Source organism: Brassica rapa, chromosome A07, assembly GCF_000309985.2.
Source record: "Brassica rapa cultivar Chiifu-401-42 chromosome A07, CAAS_Brap_v3.01, whole genome shotgun sequence".
In the NCBI taxonomy this organism is placed as follows: Eukaryota; Viridiplantae; Streptophyta; class Magnoliopsida; order Brassicales; family Brassicaceae; genus Brassica; species Brassica rapa.
The window spans coordinates 15,742,866-15,757,953 of record NC_024801.2 but is presented as its reverse complement, the minus strand read 5'-3'; the positions used below and the strand labels follow the sequence as shown (position 1 = coordinate 15,757,953).

Sequence of the window (15,088 nt, the reverse complement as noted above, 5' to 3'; positions counted from 1 at the left end):
TAAAGAACCGGATCTCTATAAAAAATTTATTCATCTATTATTCAACAGACATAAATCAATTTGTCTGATAATGATTATCCAAATAAATTCAACAGCTTTTTCTTCTTTTTTTTGGCCTCATCAAGACTTTCTCGAGCCAGAAACCATTACAGACTCGGACTCATGACTCTCCCTAAACTTCTTGTAAATATCACCTCTATAAAACTTTCTCGTCCTTATCGCTAGACCCAAAGACACAAGCGCTCCAAAGAACGTCACCGCAGCCAAAATCACAAACGGCAATTTATAACACTGGCTCCCTAAGCAAGTCAAGTCTTTCACATCTTTTCGAGTTAGCCCTCGAGCCGTCAACTGCTTCATGGCCTCTCTATCGTAAAGCATTCCCGTGACACGGACGTTCAAGATGTAAGATCCAAGCGGGCTAGCAAGCTGTCCGCAGTTAAACAGCGTAGAGAAGTACTTGAGCCCGAACAGCTCCGAGATGATGGCAAAGAGCAAAGGAAGCTGCGCGCCGAAAGAGAATCCCATTAGTATGGACGCTATGTATACCGAGCCTGGTACCGGGAAGGCGATGAGAAGGTGCCCCGCGCAGCTTAACAAGAGGACTAATGTCATCATGAGCGGTCGGGGTAGTTTATGCTTGGCGAGCAAGTATTCAGAGACAAAACCGGAGAACACTCGACCAAAGTAGTTCCATATGCTGACCAAAGAGACAAAAGAGCTAACCGCATGGTTCGGATAACCGAGTGATTCACCTATTTGTCCTAAGTTGTCTAAGGCCGTCAAGCTCGATCCTAAACCGCAGAAAGTCGCTAGAAAAAGGATGATCATGTCGAGGCTTAACAATGCTTGTAGTATAGTGTAGTCTTCCCCTCTTGGCGGCGGATCGAGAACCGTCAACAAACAAGATTTCATCTCCTTCTTTTCTCCATCCTCCTTGAGATGATCAATGTCCTCCTTTTGGGGTTTCTCAATCTTGACCTCGCTAGGCTCCTCCTCAGCCAGCTTCTTCATGTTCCACACTTCGATCTCTTGCTTAACCGCAACGGTCAGAGGCACAAAGAGCAAGACGCAGCATATGGTAGCGCTTGCGATGTAAGCGGCTCTGGTGAAATGAACTTGCTTCTCGGCGATGTTCATTGCCATGAGGAACAAGGCCAAGAAGATTGAGATGTAGAGGAAGTTGTAAAACACGTTGATCTCGTTCCTCTGCCTCACGACTTTCTTCTCTCTTATGGAATACACAAAGACAAGGGAGACCACAGCTGGTAGCCACGCGATCAACAGAATCAAAGACTTCGAATCGTTACCGTAAATAGCAAAGTAAAGCTGCGTAAATATCGCTCCGCTTAAACCAACGTAACCTTTAAGCAAACCAAGCATGACTCCTCTACTCTCGGGGAAGTTCTTGACGCAAGTAACCAAAGCTCCTGTGTTTGCGAAGTTCTGAGAGTTTGCTCCTATGCAAATGTAGAGACACATTTGCCAAACTCTCGGTTTCGCTACTTTCCCCGTTACAGTGAGCCAGATCATGAAGTAGCCGACGAAGTTCATGGCGGAGCCGATGACGAGGACGAACCAAGTCGGCGTGACTTCGGCTATGAGTCCGGACATGACTCCCACGTTAGCTCCGAGATCTTTAAAGAAACCTAACAGGTTCAACGTTGTCTGGTCGTAACCGAGCGTGGATTTGATGTCTTTAGAGTAAGTCCCGAAGAGGTAAGTGGCTCCAGCGCAAGCCATGATGAGGAACGAAGCAAACACCATGAACCATCTTCCATTGAAAAAATGAATCAAGAACCGTACGGTCTCGCCGGATGAATGAATCTCGCTACCCATTTTTAGGAACTAGAGTGAAAGGCTATAGAATCAAGATCTCTGTAGATTTGAATCTTGGAAAGATTTTGAGTATTTTGAAGACTATCTTCGTTGATAGATATAGGCTTAGTGGTACTGGGCGGATCTAGAATGAGAGGTGAAATGATTGAAGTGCAGAAAGAGTCTCGAGGCTATAAAGTAGAACAAGAGAATAGGAAAGCTTGTAGACACATGTGTGTATTGAAGTGCGGGCTGATTGTCGGAGACTTTTGAGGAAGATTTCACCATTTTATTGACGCCAAGAAAATAGTGATAAAGATTGACCATATTATCTGTCTTTTCTAATTTTGTCAGTAAGATAGTGATAAGAAGATTAACTGATGTTGGAAAGTAAATCTTTCTGTCTTTGGACAGTAAATATCAAACCCCAGATTTAGAAAAGGATGATATACCAATGTTCAGTCACTAGTTTTACCAAATTTAAAGACAGATAAATCATTAATAAATTGGTTTAAGTTGAATTTATCTGAAATTTATATGGGTTTATGATGACAGGAAATATCTTTTTAGAAACTTTTCTAGTTACATGTGGATTGTGGATGCTGACAAAACAGTAGTTAAACAATGTCTAAAAGTTGCGAGAGATTGTCAAAAACTACTATTTTAGAACAGTAAGTTAAATCTGATAAAACACCTCTAATAATCATCTCTAATGATGCTTCATTTTTTTTTGCTTAGTTTTGAGTTTTTTGTTTTGTTTTAATAGTACTTTGTTTCTTACGTTAAAATGAAGTACTAAATAGTTTTGCTTGAAATTTAAAAGTATTATTCATATTTTCTAAGATGAATTTTTAATTATAAATCTAATTCATAAGTTTAGATTAGTTAATTTAAAGGGTATAAAAGTTTTTTTCTTCTTTAATTTTTTTGGGGCATTTTAATCTTTTATGTTATATTTATAATAGAAAAACTAGATTTTGACCCGCGCTTTCAAAGCGCGGGTTTGTATTCTTTGTCAATTTTATTATTAAGCGCGAGTTTGTTTTATTGGACATATATCTAGTATTATAACAAATGTATATCAAATGTCTTAGTATTTTTTGTTAGCATTTGTTTTTATGTTTTACATTACTTTTTCATCTATACCAAATGTTAGTATTGTGAAATAATTTTTTTTTTCAAAAATACAGGAAGATATTAACTTTACAATTTTTTTTAGTAAAATTAATGTGTACATTGTCTTATTAAATTATTAAAATATTTAAATGAATTGTAATATTATTTAAATTATGACCGAGTGTATTGATATCATGTATTACATTCCTATCTACTTTATGTTTATTAATTGTATATTTAAATTTTTTAATTATAAATATGAAATTCTTATATAACTTCAAAAACAATGTTTAGTATATAATGTAAAGCCCATATGAAACAAACTTGTTTGATGGAAAATTAAGATATAAACCATTAAGTTTATCATAATGGTTTATCGTGAATTATGTACCTCTAAATCTCCCAAGCTTAGCAAACCTGAGCAGCATAGTAACCATACCAACTTCTTGGTTAATTGCAGAATGGAGTTTCTCGGCTAAGTTGCCCCATATGCAGCATGGTAAATGCGAATCACTATGAAAGGTTGTCAAGATACGGTTAGTTTTATTATCTTACTCGTATGCAATACATTTGTTTTTGGAGTAAATGACAGCTAACTTACTTGATGTCGCTTAGGGTGAATTCAAGTTTTTTTCGTTGCTTTCCCCCGGTACACTGAATGTTTTCGACATCACCACAATCCAAAACTTGACCGAGCACATCTGTAAAAAACTGATGACGTTAGTATAGATTGTTACAAATAGATAGTGGCAAAACAGAAAACATTTATATGTTTACCAATTAAAAAATTCTCATCAAGTGTTCCAGACAAAACAGTTTGAAAGTCTGACAAATTCAGATACAGCTCGTCATTAACGTGATTAGATCGCGTAACGGCCGTATTTTGATTGAAAACAACTTTCCAGGTATGATCTGTGGTTCGATAAGCTCCACCAGCAGGAGTAATCTGGAAATTCCGGATGTAGTGCCATGCTCCAACCGTAAGGATCCTTCCCTTACTTTCAATGTAAGTCTGTTTACATGTTGCATGAATTTTTTGCCCCTAAAACAAAAACCATATGAAATTGAAATATTAGTAGCCAATCCCAAAATGTTAAATAAAACCAAATCGACTGATAAATACAGTAAGGAACGCTTACAGTCTCATCAGCCAAGACGAATTCCATTGTCTCTACGGATTGAATGTATTGTTTCCAAGCGTGTAGCACCTTTACATGAACCAACCAAGTGTTTTTCCACGGTTTCAAGTCGCCGAAGAGGACAGATTTTTCATTAGGACCTTTCGATGCTTGGATTTGCATTGAAGGTGAAATTTTTTTAGTAGCCATAGATTTATTTTTTGGTTTGTTGGAAGGTTGCGCTTTGAACAGGAAACTGGTGAAGGGTTCTTATAGTATTGATCGGAATTTAAGCTAGGTGTTAGGTTTGATTGTAAACTTGGGGAGAAAGTTGAGGGATGTCGATTTGGAAAATCAAATCTTCATATATTTAGAGAGATTTTCGGTTATATTTTATGAGTGTTCCTCAAGATTGGGAATATTCTCTTTATTTGATTTGATTTTGGAAATCTTATAGTGCTAAATGGGTTGTAAATTCGAAAATAGTTCTTAAATTTTCGAAAACTATATTATAGAAGTGGTGGGCTTAAATTTCTGATAGTATAGAATAGGTGGGCTAATCATTTTCGTAAAAGGCTTTTAAATAATTCAAAAGTTTTTGGGCTGGAATGTTTTGTAATTAAAAGGAAAATTCAGGGGCATAATCCTAAAGAGGATTCTGCTTTAATAGTATAGATTGTGCTATCCTATGGAATTTGTTAGTCGAATATTAGTAATGATGTAGAGAGTCTAGAGACTCGGTGGCAGTAGTAAGAGAATTGAAGAAAAATGCAAATCTACGAAATATAATAAAACTATTGTTATACGATTTTACAATTGTCACTGTATCATACATTAAAATAAAATTATTTGATATATACTAGAAATCTCTTAAGAAAATGTATTCGTTTAAATAAAAGAGAATACCAAAATTTGGTGGCTTCCCATTGGTTCTCTATTCGAATTGGGTCTATTATTCCATGCCGTGTACGGGAATACTACCTAACATAATCTGATAAGGATAAGCTTTAGTATTTAGCTTAAACAAAACCAATCAAAGGTTTCACTACTTAAATCAATCTTCTATATAGTAAAAGGCTAAAAGCTAGTGCGATTCGAAAGCTTAAAGAGATCTTATAAATTTAGCCAGTTAATTTCTGTTCAGTCTCTTTATTTACACTATTTGATATGAAGCAAGACTTGATTTTAGTTGTACTATTTCTACAATTCAATAATTCTAATAAACTGGTATAAATTTCGATGTCCTCTAATATCTTTTTTTTTTGTACAAAACGAGTTCTAGATGACATTTTTGCTCATAAAAAAAGTTATGAGAAACTTCAATGTTTTTTTACAAAATAGTCGGCAAAAAAAAGAAATTATTAGAAATATAAATGTTTTATTTATATCTCTTAAGAGTCAGCAAAGAAAAAAGATTAATTATATAGCTTTCATCAAACTTTTTTTTTCATCAAACAATATTATATAGCTTTCATCAAACTTTCTTCAACTTCTGTTGTTCCACCTTACACCATTCCTTAATATCCACTTTATCTCGCGAACCCAATTTCGAAAACCCCTCTTCACCAACTTAAAACCCTATTAACTTATCCCAACAATCAGATGATTTCAATCGAACAGGAGGAAGCCTTACAATTTATCCAAGAAAACCAAGAACCATGATAACACATAAACAAAGAAGAACAGAGAAAGGACTCTGTTTTAAACACTACTTCAAATGGATCCTCTGTTTTTCATTCACTCTCTATTGTCTCGTTTCCTTCTTAGTCGATCATGACCAGGAAGACCTTCCTTTGTCTCCTTCTTCTTTCTCCCGACCAAACACTTTTCTAACTAACCCTAAAACCAAGTTTATCGCTTCTCATGCCGTGTTTGAATCTAAAATCCATGATCACGCACTTATCTTTCCCCCACAACGTCCAAACATCAGAACTGGTATATGTATTACATGAGTTTAGTTAATATAATGTTTATAAGGTTTCATGTTTTCTTTTTGGTAAAGAAATGTTTAAAGGGCTAAACTGAATATATAAAATATATATATATATATATATATGTATATATATTCATTCTCTCGAGGGACTAAGGTTTCATATTATGACAATATCTTCTTGTTTTTATTTTCCTTCAGATGTATTCAACAATTTGAAAATATACGTCTATGACTTGCCTTCCAAGTTCAACACAGACTGGTTAGCCAACAACAGATGCAGCAACCATCTCTTCGCGGCCGAGGTGGCTCTTCACAAGGCGTTGCTGAGCCTCGAGGGAGACGTGCGGACGGAAGATCCGCACGAAGCAGATTTCTTCTTCGTCCCTGTTTATGTCTCATGTAATTTCAGCACAGTCAACGGCTTTCCAGCGATTGGCCACGCCAGATCACTCATCAAGGAAGCAATCGAGCTCGTCTCAGCTCAATACCCGTTTTGGAACCGAACCAGTGGCTCTGACCACGTCTTCACCGCCACACACGACTTCGGCTCTTGCTTCCACACCATGGTTAGTTCAAATGTCAGAGATCCCATTTCGAGTGACAAAAAAAACTAATATTATATGTTTCGATTTCGGGTGTAGGAAGATTACGAGCATTAACCCCAATTTCTTAACTGGGGTTCTTACCTTCAGTTAAGAGATGATTCTTAGTTTTTTTTAAATTTTAATTAAGAAAACTAAGAACTGTCTGTTAAATAAGAGATATAAGAACCGTATTTTAAATTACAGATATAAGTCTTTTAGCCAAAAAGTGTGGAAAAAATCAAATCATGAGTTAAGAATCCCGGCTAAAAAAGCGGGAGTTAATCATGCTCTTATGCCCCAACCTCCTGATACTAAAAAAATAATATTTATTTACATTTAGTTTGCATTTTTTTAAAGGAGGATAGAGCAATTGCTGATGGGGTACCAAGGATTTTGAGGAACTCTATAGTTTTGCAAACTTTTGGTGTTACGTTTAAGCATCCATGCCAAGAAGTAGAGAACGTTGTGATACCACCGTACATATCCCCTGTAAGTTTGCACAAGACTCAAAAGAATATTCCGGTAACTAAGGAGCGAGACATTAAGGTTTTCTTCCGGGGCAAGATGGAGTTTCATCCCAAAAACATCAGTGGACGCTTTTACAGCAAGTACAATACACAACAACAACCTTACTATACTCGAATATAATTTTGATTTATCTCCATACTGAATAACTTTTTTTTATTAATCTACTAGGCGCGTAAGGACGGAGATATGGAGGAGTTACAGCAGCGACCGGAGGTTTTATCTCCAACGACAGAGATTTGCCGGTTATCAGTCAGAAATTGCTCGTTCTGTTTTCTGTTTATGTCCTCTCGGGTGGGCCCCGTGGAGTCCGAGACTTGTTGAGTCGGTTGCCCTTGGCTGCGTGCCCGTTATTATCGCCGACGGTATCCGTTTGCCGTTCCCTTCTGCCGTGCGTTGGCCGGATATCTCTCTCACGGTTGCGGAGCGAGACGTTGGGAAGCTCGGAGAGATTTTGGAACACGTGGCGGAAACTAATTTGTCCGTCATACAGAAGAACCTGGAGGATCCGTCTGTTAAGCGGGCCCTTCTGTTTAATGTCCTTCCGCAAGAGGGAGATGCCACGTGGCAAGTTTTGGAGGCTTTGTCGAAAAAATTGCATAGGTCCGCTATAAGAAGATCAAATGCTTTTCTGTAAACCAATTTTGTTTTTTTTTTTTCCTTGTCACGGGTATTGGTACTGCTTTGAGAGTTAATGTATCAGAAATGTAGCAAAGTGATTTGATGAATCTGAGTTTACCGGCTTTAGAATTTGAGCTGGGTGAAGTGGAAGAATTATCAAAACAGATAACAGTTCTCACTGGGACTAAGCCTCAGTTACAAAAACAAAATTCACTGGGACATCTGTTTTTTTTTTTTTTGTGCAAAACTGGGAGATGCCACGTGGCAAGTTTTGCTCAAAAAAAAAAAACATCCGCTAGATTAACATAACCGATTTAGGACGTAGGAATTTTTAAATGAACCCACAGATTTAAAAATCTCAATTTCTCATTTCCACAAGCTCAAACAAAATTAATCGTTTTATTTGCTTTAGAAGTAACAAGGATAGTGGTGGCATGACATGGTTAATATTATTGACAACATTAATTATGGTAAATCTTGGAGAGGTTATTTCTTTGAATCATTTACGACTTGCTGTTCTTAAGTCTCCTTGCGATTGTTATCTTTGTTGAGTCTCTTCTCGAATCCTTTTTTGAACCCAACAGACGTCAATATGAGAAAAAGGAGCTTACTTTGATGGTTGTTGTTGTTGTTGTTTTTATGTATTTTTCTTACAATTTTTTCTTGTTCATATCGAATATATTCACAAGTATTAATATCATTAAAAAGAAATTAGTCTTTTAGCAATATTTTATGTTTCTCTTTACTTTTTTGTTCCGATTTAATGTATTTACAAGTATCAACATCATCTAATTTCAATAACTTTTAGCTCGTAATCTACAAAATAAAAATGAGGAGAGCCATTTTTACTTCGAAATGCACTAATAGATCATATATGCATTTCGGAAAAACATTTTATGGAATAATATGGTATTTTGTTTGAAGTTTAATATTAATTAAATTATTTTTATTTCTTTATTTATATTTTAATAGAGTATTTATTAATTAATATTATTGTAATATGTTTATATATGTGCTAGTTATTTATAAAAGTTTTATGAATTCAAATTAGTTATGACAAATATAAGGACCATATTATAAAATATAAGGACCATATTATAAAATATAAATAGTTTTGAAGTTGAGTTTAAAGTTTTTCTTTCGAAGAAGAACACCTTTAAACTTTGAATATAGAGTTTTGGAAACTTCAAAATAGAATTCATTTTTGGAGATGCTCTCGAGACGTTGTAAACGACACCAAGCACACTGCATTTCCCTATTAGAAATAAATTTTTATTATCTGTCACTTAGGTTGCATTTTGTCAATTTTCTCGTTGAACATATATGAAAATACCATAATCCCTTAGTAAAAATTATTAAATGAAACCAAATGATCACTTATTAATTGAATTTTGTGATTCTGCCTTCTTAAAGACCCAATAACAGATTTAGAAATTAGAACCCAAATGGTTATGATGGTATTCATTTTCTCAAAGAAATTTCTGTTTAATCATAGATATGTCTTTGTATATACACAATATGAGAAGAAAACTGAAACACATTAACTGTTAAGAAAAACATACAGAGCAAAAAAGACGTTGGATCAAAAATGCTATCAGAAATTTCAGTAACCATAGTACCATACCATAATACCACAGAGAACAAAAAAACAAAATAAAAGGAAGAATGAGAAGAATTGTCGGAGGTTATTATCCAATAAATATAGATGATTTAATGCTGTTTTAAAAATATTTTAGTAAGCAAATATCTGACGTGGAATAAAACAAAAAATGGAAAAGCTGAGTACGGAGTCTGGAGACTGGAGCATACGGATCCCTCTCTCGCCGCCTCTGGTGCTAAAACGCCTTTTGCAGTTTTCGTCCTCTTTCCATTTTCTCTCCCTCTTTTTTTTTTTGATTCATCAGAAGAAAAATATAGAAGCATTGTGATTCATCCACGTTCAAGCACACGCACACGCTTTTCTTCTCGCTCGCTCGCTCTGTCTGCCTGCTGATTTTTTCGAGATTCAACGTCGTCGCTCATACTTTGATTTCTATTCTGTTCGTCGTTTTTTTTTGAGGTTCCTTAATCCTTACTTTCCTTTTTTTTTTTCCAGTGTTTGCGGAAGATGGATAAACCGATGTGCGAGTGTGACGTGGAGAAGAAGAAAAAAGAGGCGGTTCACGTGGTTCTTCAGGTGGATCTTCACTGCGACGGATGCATCTCCAGGATCGTCAGATTAGCTGGCTGTTTGGAAGGTTTATAATCCTCACTTAATCCCCCCCCCCCTAGAAACCCAAATCGATTCTCCATTACTACTCAATCAATCATATTATCTCTCTCGTGCGTCATGCATTAAGTTTCTGCGTTAGCTTTTGATTTTCCCGGAAAATCTTCGCGTCCGTCCAATATCTTTATAATCTCAATCTCGTTATGCTTTCCTCTTCACTTAGTTTCTCTGCGTATTCCAAAATCGTCGCGTCCGTATTTTTTGATTTTTCCCGGAAAATCTTAAATCTCCGCGTCCGTACAAAATCTTTTCTCCGATCTAGCTAGTTTCTGTTTCTGACACTTGCGCTATCACAGTGATGAAATCGCAAGTGTTTTTGGATCTTTGTTTCATCTTTTGATTTCACCAACTACTTTTGAGAACGAATAGAAGTATGATTCTCATCACTCGTTTTGCTTTTGTCTTGTGCTCTTGATTATGATTCTTTCAGGAGTTGAAATAGTGAGAGCGGATCCTGTTTCCAACAAGCTCACTCTCATTGGGTTCATGGATCCAGTGAAGACTGCAGAGAAACTGCAGAAGAAGACCAAGAAGAAGATCCAGCTGCTATCTCCCAAGCCTAAGAACGTCACCAAAGTAAACAACGACTCAAAGGCTCATGTCAAGACTACTATGGTACCACTTTGAAACTCTGTTTAGTAATGCACTAAGTTTGTAGTATCAAGAGAGGTAGATAGATGTCTCACAAGACTTACTTGCGTCTCAAGCAACGTACTTCTTTCGAGATTACTCTTTTGTAAATACGTAGTGTATCCATTGTCTTTTAAGGGGCTCATAGGGATTAACCACGTAAGCCTTTCAAAGACGTGGTCTGAGATGAATGAAACTTATAAGAACTGTTGTTGACTAGATCGCTGTGAGCACAGTGAGCCTGAAGTTGAATTGCGCATGTGACGGTTGCGTCAAGAGGATTCACAAAACCATCTCCAAGACCAAAGGTCATGAACTTCTCATTTTATCCAAACAATAATCTCTGTTTGCATCATTGTTGACTGATTCTGAGCTTTGTGATTTTGTAATTATTGATTCTACATAACTTGTGTTGGTCTTGTTTTTAACGGGACTGAGTATGTGTTAACAGGTGTCTACCAGGTGAAAATAGACAGAGAGAAGGAAGTAGTTAGTGTCACAGGGACGATGGAGTTTAAGACTGTGACAGAGAATTTGAAAAGGAAACTGAAGAAAACCGTCCAGGTTGTGCCTGAGAAGTTGGAGAAGAAGAAAGAGAATGCAGCGGGAATCTCCAAATCCGGGTCTCCAGGCCTGCCATGCTACGGTTTCAATTATGGGATTGGGCCTTACGGTTTCATGGGAGGCCCAATCACAGAGCTTTTCAGCGAGGAGGATCCCAACTCTTGCTGCGTTATGTGATTTTGAGGCGATAAAACGATTGGAGTTGTTTATCACGGCAAATAACTATAGGAGGCGTATATATATATGATATCTAAGGAACATCAACTGAAAAGAAAACCCGAAGTCAGGACCGGCAGGTAGATGTTTTTGTGATGGACTTAAGACTTGCGTAAATTGCAATACTTTTCCTTTTTGAGGGATGTTGCAACGACAATACATGACACTTTTCTATAGGGTAATTTTGGGTCTACCACTCACCACATCAACTTATTCCAGTTTGGTTTGTATGCAAAACTTCTCCATATTCCTTCTCTTCTTTTTCAATTCGTTTCAACTTTGTTCCTTAATTAGTATGTGAATCTTAGTACTCTAATGATCCAAATACTCTACCTTCAAACTTCTTTTCGAGTACAGTATTTATTAACATATATGTCAGGTTAACCGACGTGTAAATCTTTAGAACTTTTACTTCTCCATTAGCTAACCTCTCATATGAAGATATACTTCATCTTTAGTTATCTCTCTGCAGAAAAAACGTTAGACGAGTGTGGAGTCAATGAAAGCTCACACTATTATGGGTAACGATCTTGAGCGTAACGAGGGTATTGTATTTTTTTAAAAAGGTTGAATTGTAACATTCCTGTTTTTAGTATATGAAAATGTTTAAAGATAATTGATTTGGCTACCTATGTTACCGAAATGCATTTATCTTTTCCGTCACAAATCCGTTTAAAACTCCAAGGTTAAGCGTGTTTGAGCTGGAGTAGTGGAATGATGAGTGACCTATCGGGAAGTGATTCCCGATATCGTGCGAGTAAGACCAAAGCACGAGGAAATGTCATATGGTGATTGCATGGTCAGTAAACACTGATTTCATATATTCAAAAAATTAATGCACCGTCAGATGGGATGGAGGCCACATGCCAAGTTAGCAAATGTGGGTGGTCCATTAGCCGTGGGCTAGCGGAACGTTACAGTAACATAAAGAACGAATATTCACTTTGATCAAAAGAAAAAAAGAACGAATATTCACGGTACGTAAACTGAATCAACATACTAGTTATTCGTTCATTATATCTACGTATTATGGTTTGCAGTGGTATACGCGTGTTTAAAGGTCGATAACCCTTTTTGTTACGTAACAACCTTCTTTCATCAAAATATCCTACCCAATTTCATTCACGGCAAGTATGCGCATGTTCATGTATTGATAGAGTTTAACAGAAAAGTGCAAATCCATGAATTTCAAATACAAGAAAATGATAAATCAGACAAACACCGTGTCGGACCAGCCCGAAGATAGCGGGTGTCTGAGCTATAGCTTTCATATTAAATATGGACTGTGGACTGGTAACGCATTATATGCGCTTTTTCCATGCTTCTCTGTCATATAAATAATTGGAAAAGATATTCACGCAATCATATGTCTCATCAGTAGGTCACATTATGTCAAGATGGTGTTGCTATATACGACTAAATAGTAAATAGTCATGAAGCTCTAGGATACTATCAACAAAGCACCACGGACCTGACGTTTAACAGTAGCTTTTTGGACAAATACCTTTCTCTATTCCCACATGTTTCCTTTTTTAATGTCGACTGCTATTTTTGATTATGGTAAGTGTTCTTTTTAAAAACGATTATTGTTGATATGAGGTGATCAAAAGAAAAAAGTTTAAACATATAAATAGTCATACTTAAGTTTCCAATGGTTTTTATATTTTTAAAACTTAGTTTATTATTTTTTCTATTAGAAAAGTAATACCTCTCCAAAATGACCTAAAATATCAAAAGTCCTATTGTGGAAAATAAAAATTAAAAATGTTTTTTTTTTTTCAATTCTCCTGATGATTAATGAAATACATAAAACGTGGACAGTTAACGTCTTAGATTTATGAGTTTCTTTTATATCTTTATTAGAAATCATTTAAACAAATTTGATAGTTTTGTTCAATCAGATTTATGTGACTACAAACAACTTGTGTATCACTACTGCTCAATTCCTAACTATCTAAGATCTACTAATGCAACAACAGTTGCTTCACGCACAAGTATCTCATTCACCGCGAACCCTAAACCGTGAAACTCTTCTTCAAGTGTGCTCTCTTAACTTCACATAAAACGGCTAACTTCACAAGTATCCATAAGTGTTCCAAAAAGGGTATCCATATAAACTATTTGTGTATTGAAGATAACAAAAGGCTCTAAACTCTAAAGGGATTATAATCCGGATCGGATCCTTATTTTTGGACTTGGAAATGGTACCAAACTTGTCCTGAAGAGTAAAGAGTATAACTCATAATCGAAGTGTGTTTTATTGGTCGTCTTGGTTGAGTTCTACTCCATAGTCGATGTTAATTTTACAGAAGGTGAAAAACAAAAGAAGACTAATTAAAACTTACAGACGGAAACAACTTTTGTGGAAAATTCAAAGCGAAGAAAACCAACTCGGCCACATGGTTTGGTCTCCTATGCTCACTTAATCTTCCTTATCTTCTTTACACCATTCCTCTTTATATATATACCACATCTCACATGTCTATAATCGAACACATAATTTTCTGAGAACCCACAAAACCGGAGAACAAAAAATCGAAACGGAACCTAGTTTGTTATCATGGCCAGACAAAGAATGATCACAGTTGAGTCGCCAAAGAAGAAGATGGGTGGAATTGTGAAGCTCAAGAATGTTGTAGAAAAGTTGGTGCAGATCAAAGGCTTTTCCTCGGCCAAGAAACATTGTTCCGACGAATACGGCCGTGACCGTGTCCCAAAAGATGTGAAGGAAGGACATTTTGCGGTGATAGCCGTTGATGGATATTATGAGCCTACGCAAAGATTTGTTGTTCCATTAATGTTTCTAGAACACCCGATGTTTAGGAAGCTTCTAGAACGTGCGGAGGAGGAGTACGGGTTCTATCATGATGGAGCCCTCATGGTACCTTGCCGGCCAAGCCACCTCCGGACGATATTGACCGAACAGTTATTGTGCTAGAGTTTTTAGCTGTAATTATTATCATATAAGTCTTCTTCATTTTAAATGATAAAAACTGAATTGGTTATTAGAGGGACTCTAAAGCTTTCTTGTAATTCAAGCTTTTAACTGACGAATAATTTGTCTCCTCACACCTCAAACTTGCATAATTGCATTACGAACAATTAAGATGCAAATTGTCCGGGGATCGAAGATGTGATATACAGTCTTAATCTGAAGAACAGATGATCTAAGACCCCGTGCATTTTAAATAAGTTCATATTTTAAAGTAACTGATTAAAGTGTGTTATTTAGTGGTCTTAATTTCGAATTTGACTCTTGTATCATTACGCTTGAAACGGTAGTTTTTAAAACTTACTCTCATCTTTTTCAACGATTTTTTGTTTTTGTTTTTGTTCACCCTAAAATAAAATGAAAATGTTCTCACTACTATTGATTATGGGACTTATTGGCGCGTAGAGAACAATACTGTTTGTTATTGTGACCCTAAAATAAAAGAATCTATTCTTCTATTGTTTCAATGAAAGATATTATGTTGTAAATTTGCTCAAAAAAAGATATTATGTTGTAACTTGTAAGAATAGATAAAGTCTAGCATCTCCGGACCAAGTTATAAGTTACTGATACCTTAAATACGTATTAACCTGGTTTTTACAAATCTATTCTATTAAAACACAAGTATGACCAATTGACATATGTTGAGTCTAATAATTGCTATGTTATCAAATCTAAAAAAATAAAACATAATACTTTTCA

At 35.9% G+C, this 15,088-nt stretch overlaps 4 protein-coding genes across 4 annotated transcripts; 3 read left to right on the top strand and 1 right to left on the bottom strand.

Annotated features, from left to right (window-relative positions):
• Nucleotides 1-1,899, bottom strand: LOC103829707 (protein NUCLEAR FUSION DEFECTIVE 4). The gene has a single exon (XM_009105397.3). It carries the CDS (start codon nt 1,837-1,839, stop codon nt 121-123), a length of 1,719 nt encoding a protein of 572 aa, XP_009103645.1. The 5' UTR covers nt 1,840-1,899; the 3' UTR covers nt 1-120.
• Nucleotides 1,900-4,811: 2,912 nt separating this feature from the next.
• Nucleotides 4,812-7,849, top strand: LOC103829710 (probable glucuronoxylan glucuronosyltransferase IRX7). The gene is made up of 4 exons (XM_009105400.3): nt 4,812-5,987; nt 6,184-6,551; nt 6,927-7,177; nt 7,266-7,849. The coding sequence occupies exons 1-4, from the start codon at nt 5,711-5,713 to the stop codon at nt 7,729-7,731; spliced, it is 1,362 nt and encodes a 453-aa protein (XP_009103648.1). The 5' UTR covers nt 4,812-5,710; the 3' UTR covers nt 7,732-7,849.
• Nucleotides 7,850-8,612: 763 nt separating this feature from the next.
• LOC103829705 (heavy metal-associated isoprenylated plant protein 1) lies at nt 8,613-11,581 on the top strand. Its single transcript, XM_009105395.3, has 4 exons — nt 8,613-9,952; nt 10,415-10,599; nt 10,835-10,922; nt 11,066-11,581. The coding sequence occupies exons 1-4, from the start codon at nt 9,823-9,825 to the stop codon at nt 11,353-11,355; spliced, it is 693 nt and encodes a 230-aa protein (XP_009103643.1). The 5' UTR covers nt 8,613-9,822; the 3' UTR covers nt 11,356-11,581.
• Nucleotides 11,380-14,881, top strand: LOC103829704 (auxin-responsive protein SAUR50). Its single transcript, XM_033276270.1, has one exon. It carries the CDS (start codon nt 13,955-13,957, stop codon nt 14,330-14,332), a length of 378 nt encoding a protein of 125 aa, XP_033132161.1. The 5' UTR covers nt 11,380-13,954; the 3' UTR covers nt 14,333-14,881.
• The last annotated feature ends 207 nt before the right edge of the window (nt 14,882-15,088 follow it).

Coding starts and splice junctions, on each gene's coding strand:
- LOC103829704 (XM_033276270.1), top strand. CDS start 13,955: ATGGCCAGACAAAGAATGATCACAGTTGAGTCGCCAAAGAAGAAGATG.
- LOC103829705 (XM_009105395.3), top strand. CDS start 9,823: ATGGATAAACCGATGTGCGAGTGTGACGTGGAGAAGAAGAAAAAAGAG. Junction 10,600..10,834: donor CTCATGTCAAGACTACTATG/GTACCACTTTGA, acceptor GTTGTTGACTAG/ATCGCTGTGAGCACAGTGAG. Junction 10,923..11,065: donor AACCATCTCCAAGACCAAAG/GTCATGAACTTC, acceptor ATGTGTTAACAG/GTGTCTACCAGGTGAAAATA.
- LOC103829707 (XM_009105397.3), bottom strand. CDS start 1,839: ATGGGTAGCGAGATTCATTCATCCGGCGAGACCGTACGGTTCTTGATT.
- LOC103829710 (XM_009105400.3), top strand. CDS start 5,711: ATGATAACACATAAACAAAGAAGAACAGAGAAAGGACTCTGTTTTAAA. Junction 5,988..6,183: donor ACGTCCAAACATCAGAACTG/GTATATGTATTA, acceptor ATTTTCCTTCAG/ATGTATTCAACAATTTGAAA. Junction 7,178..7,265: donor AGTGGACGCTTTTACAGCAA/GTACAATACACA, acceptor TTAATCTACTAG/GCGCGTAAGGACGGAGATAT.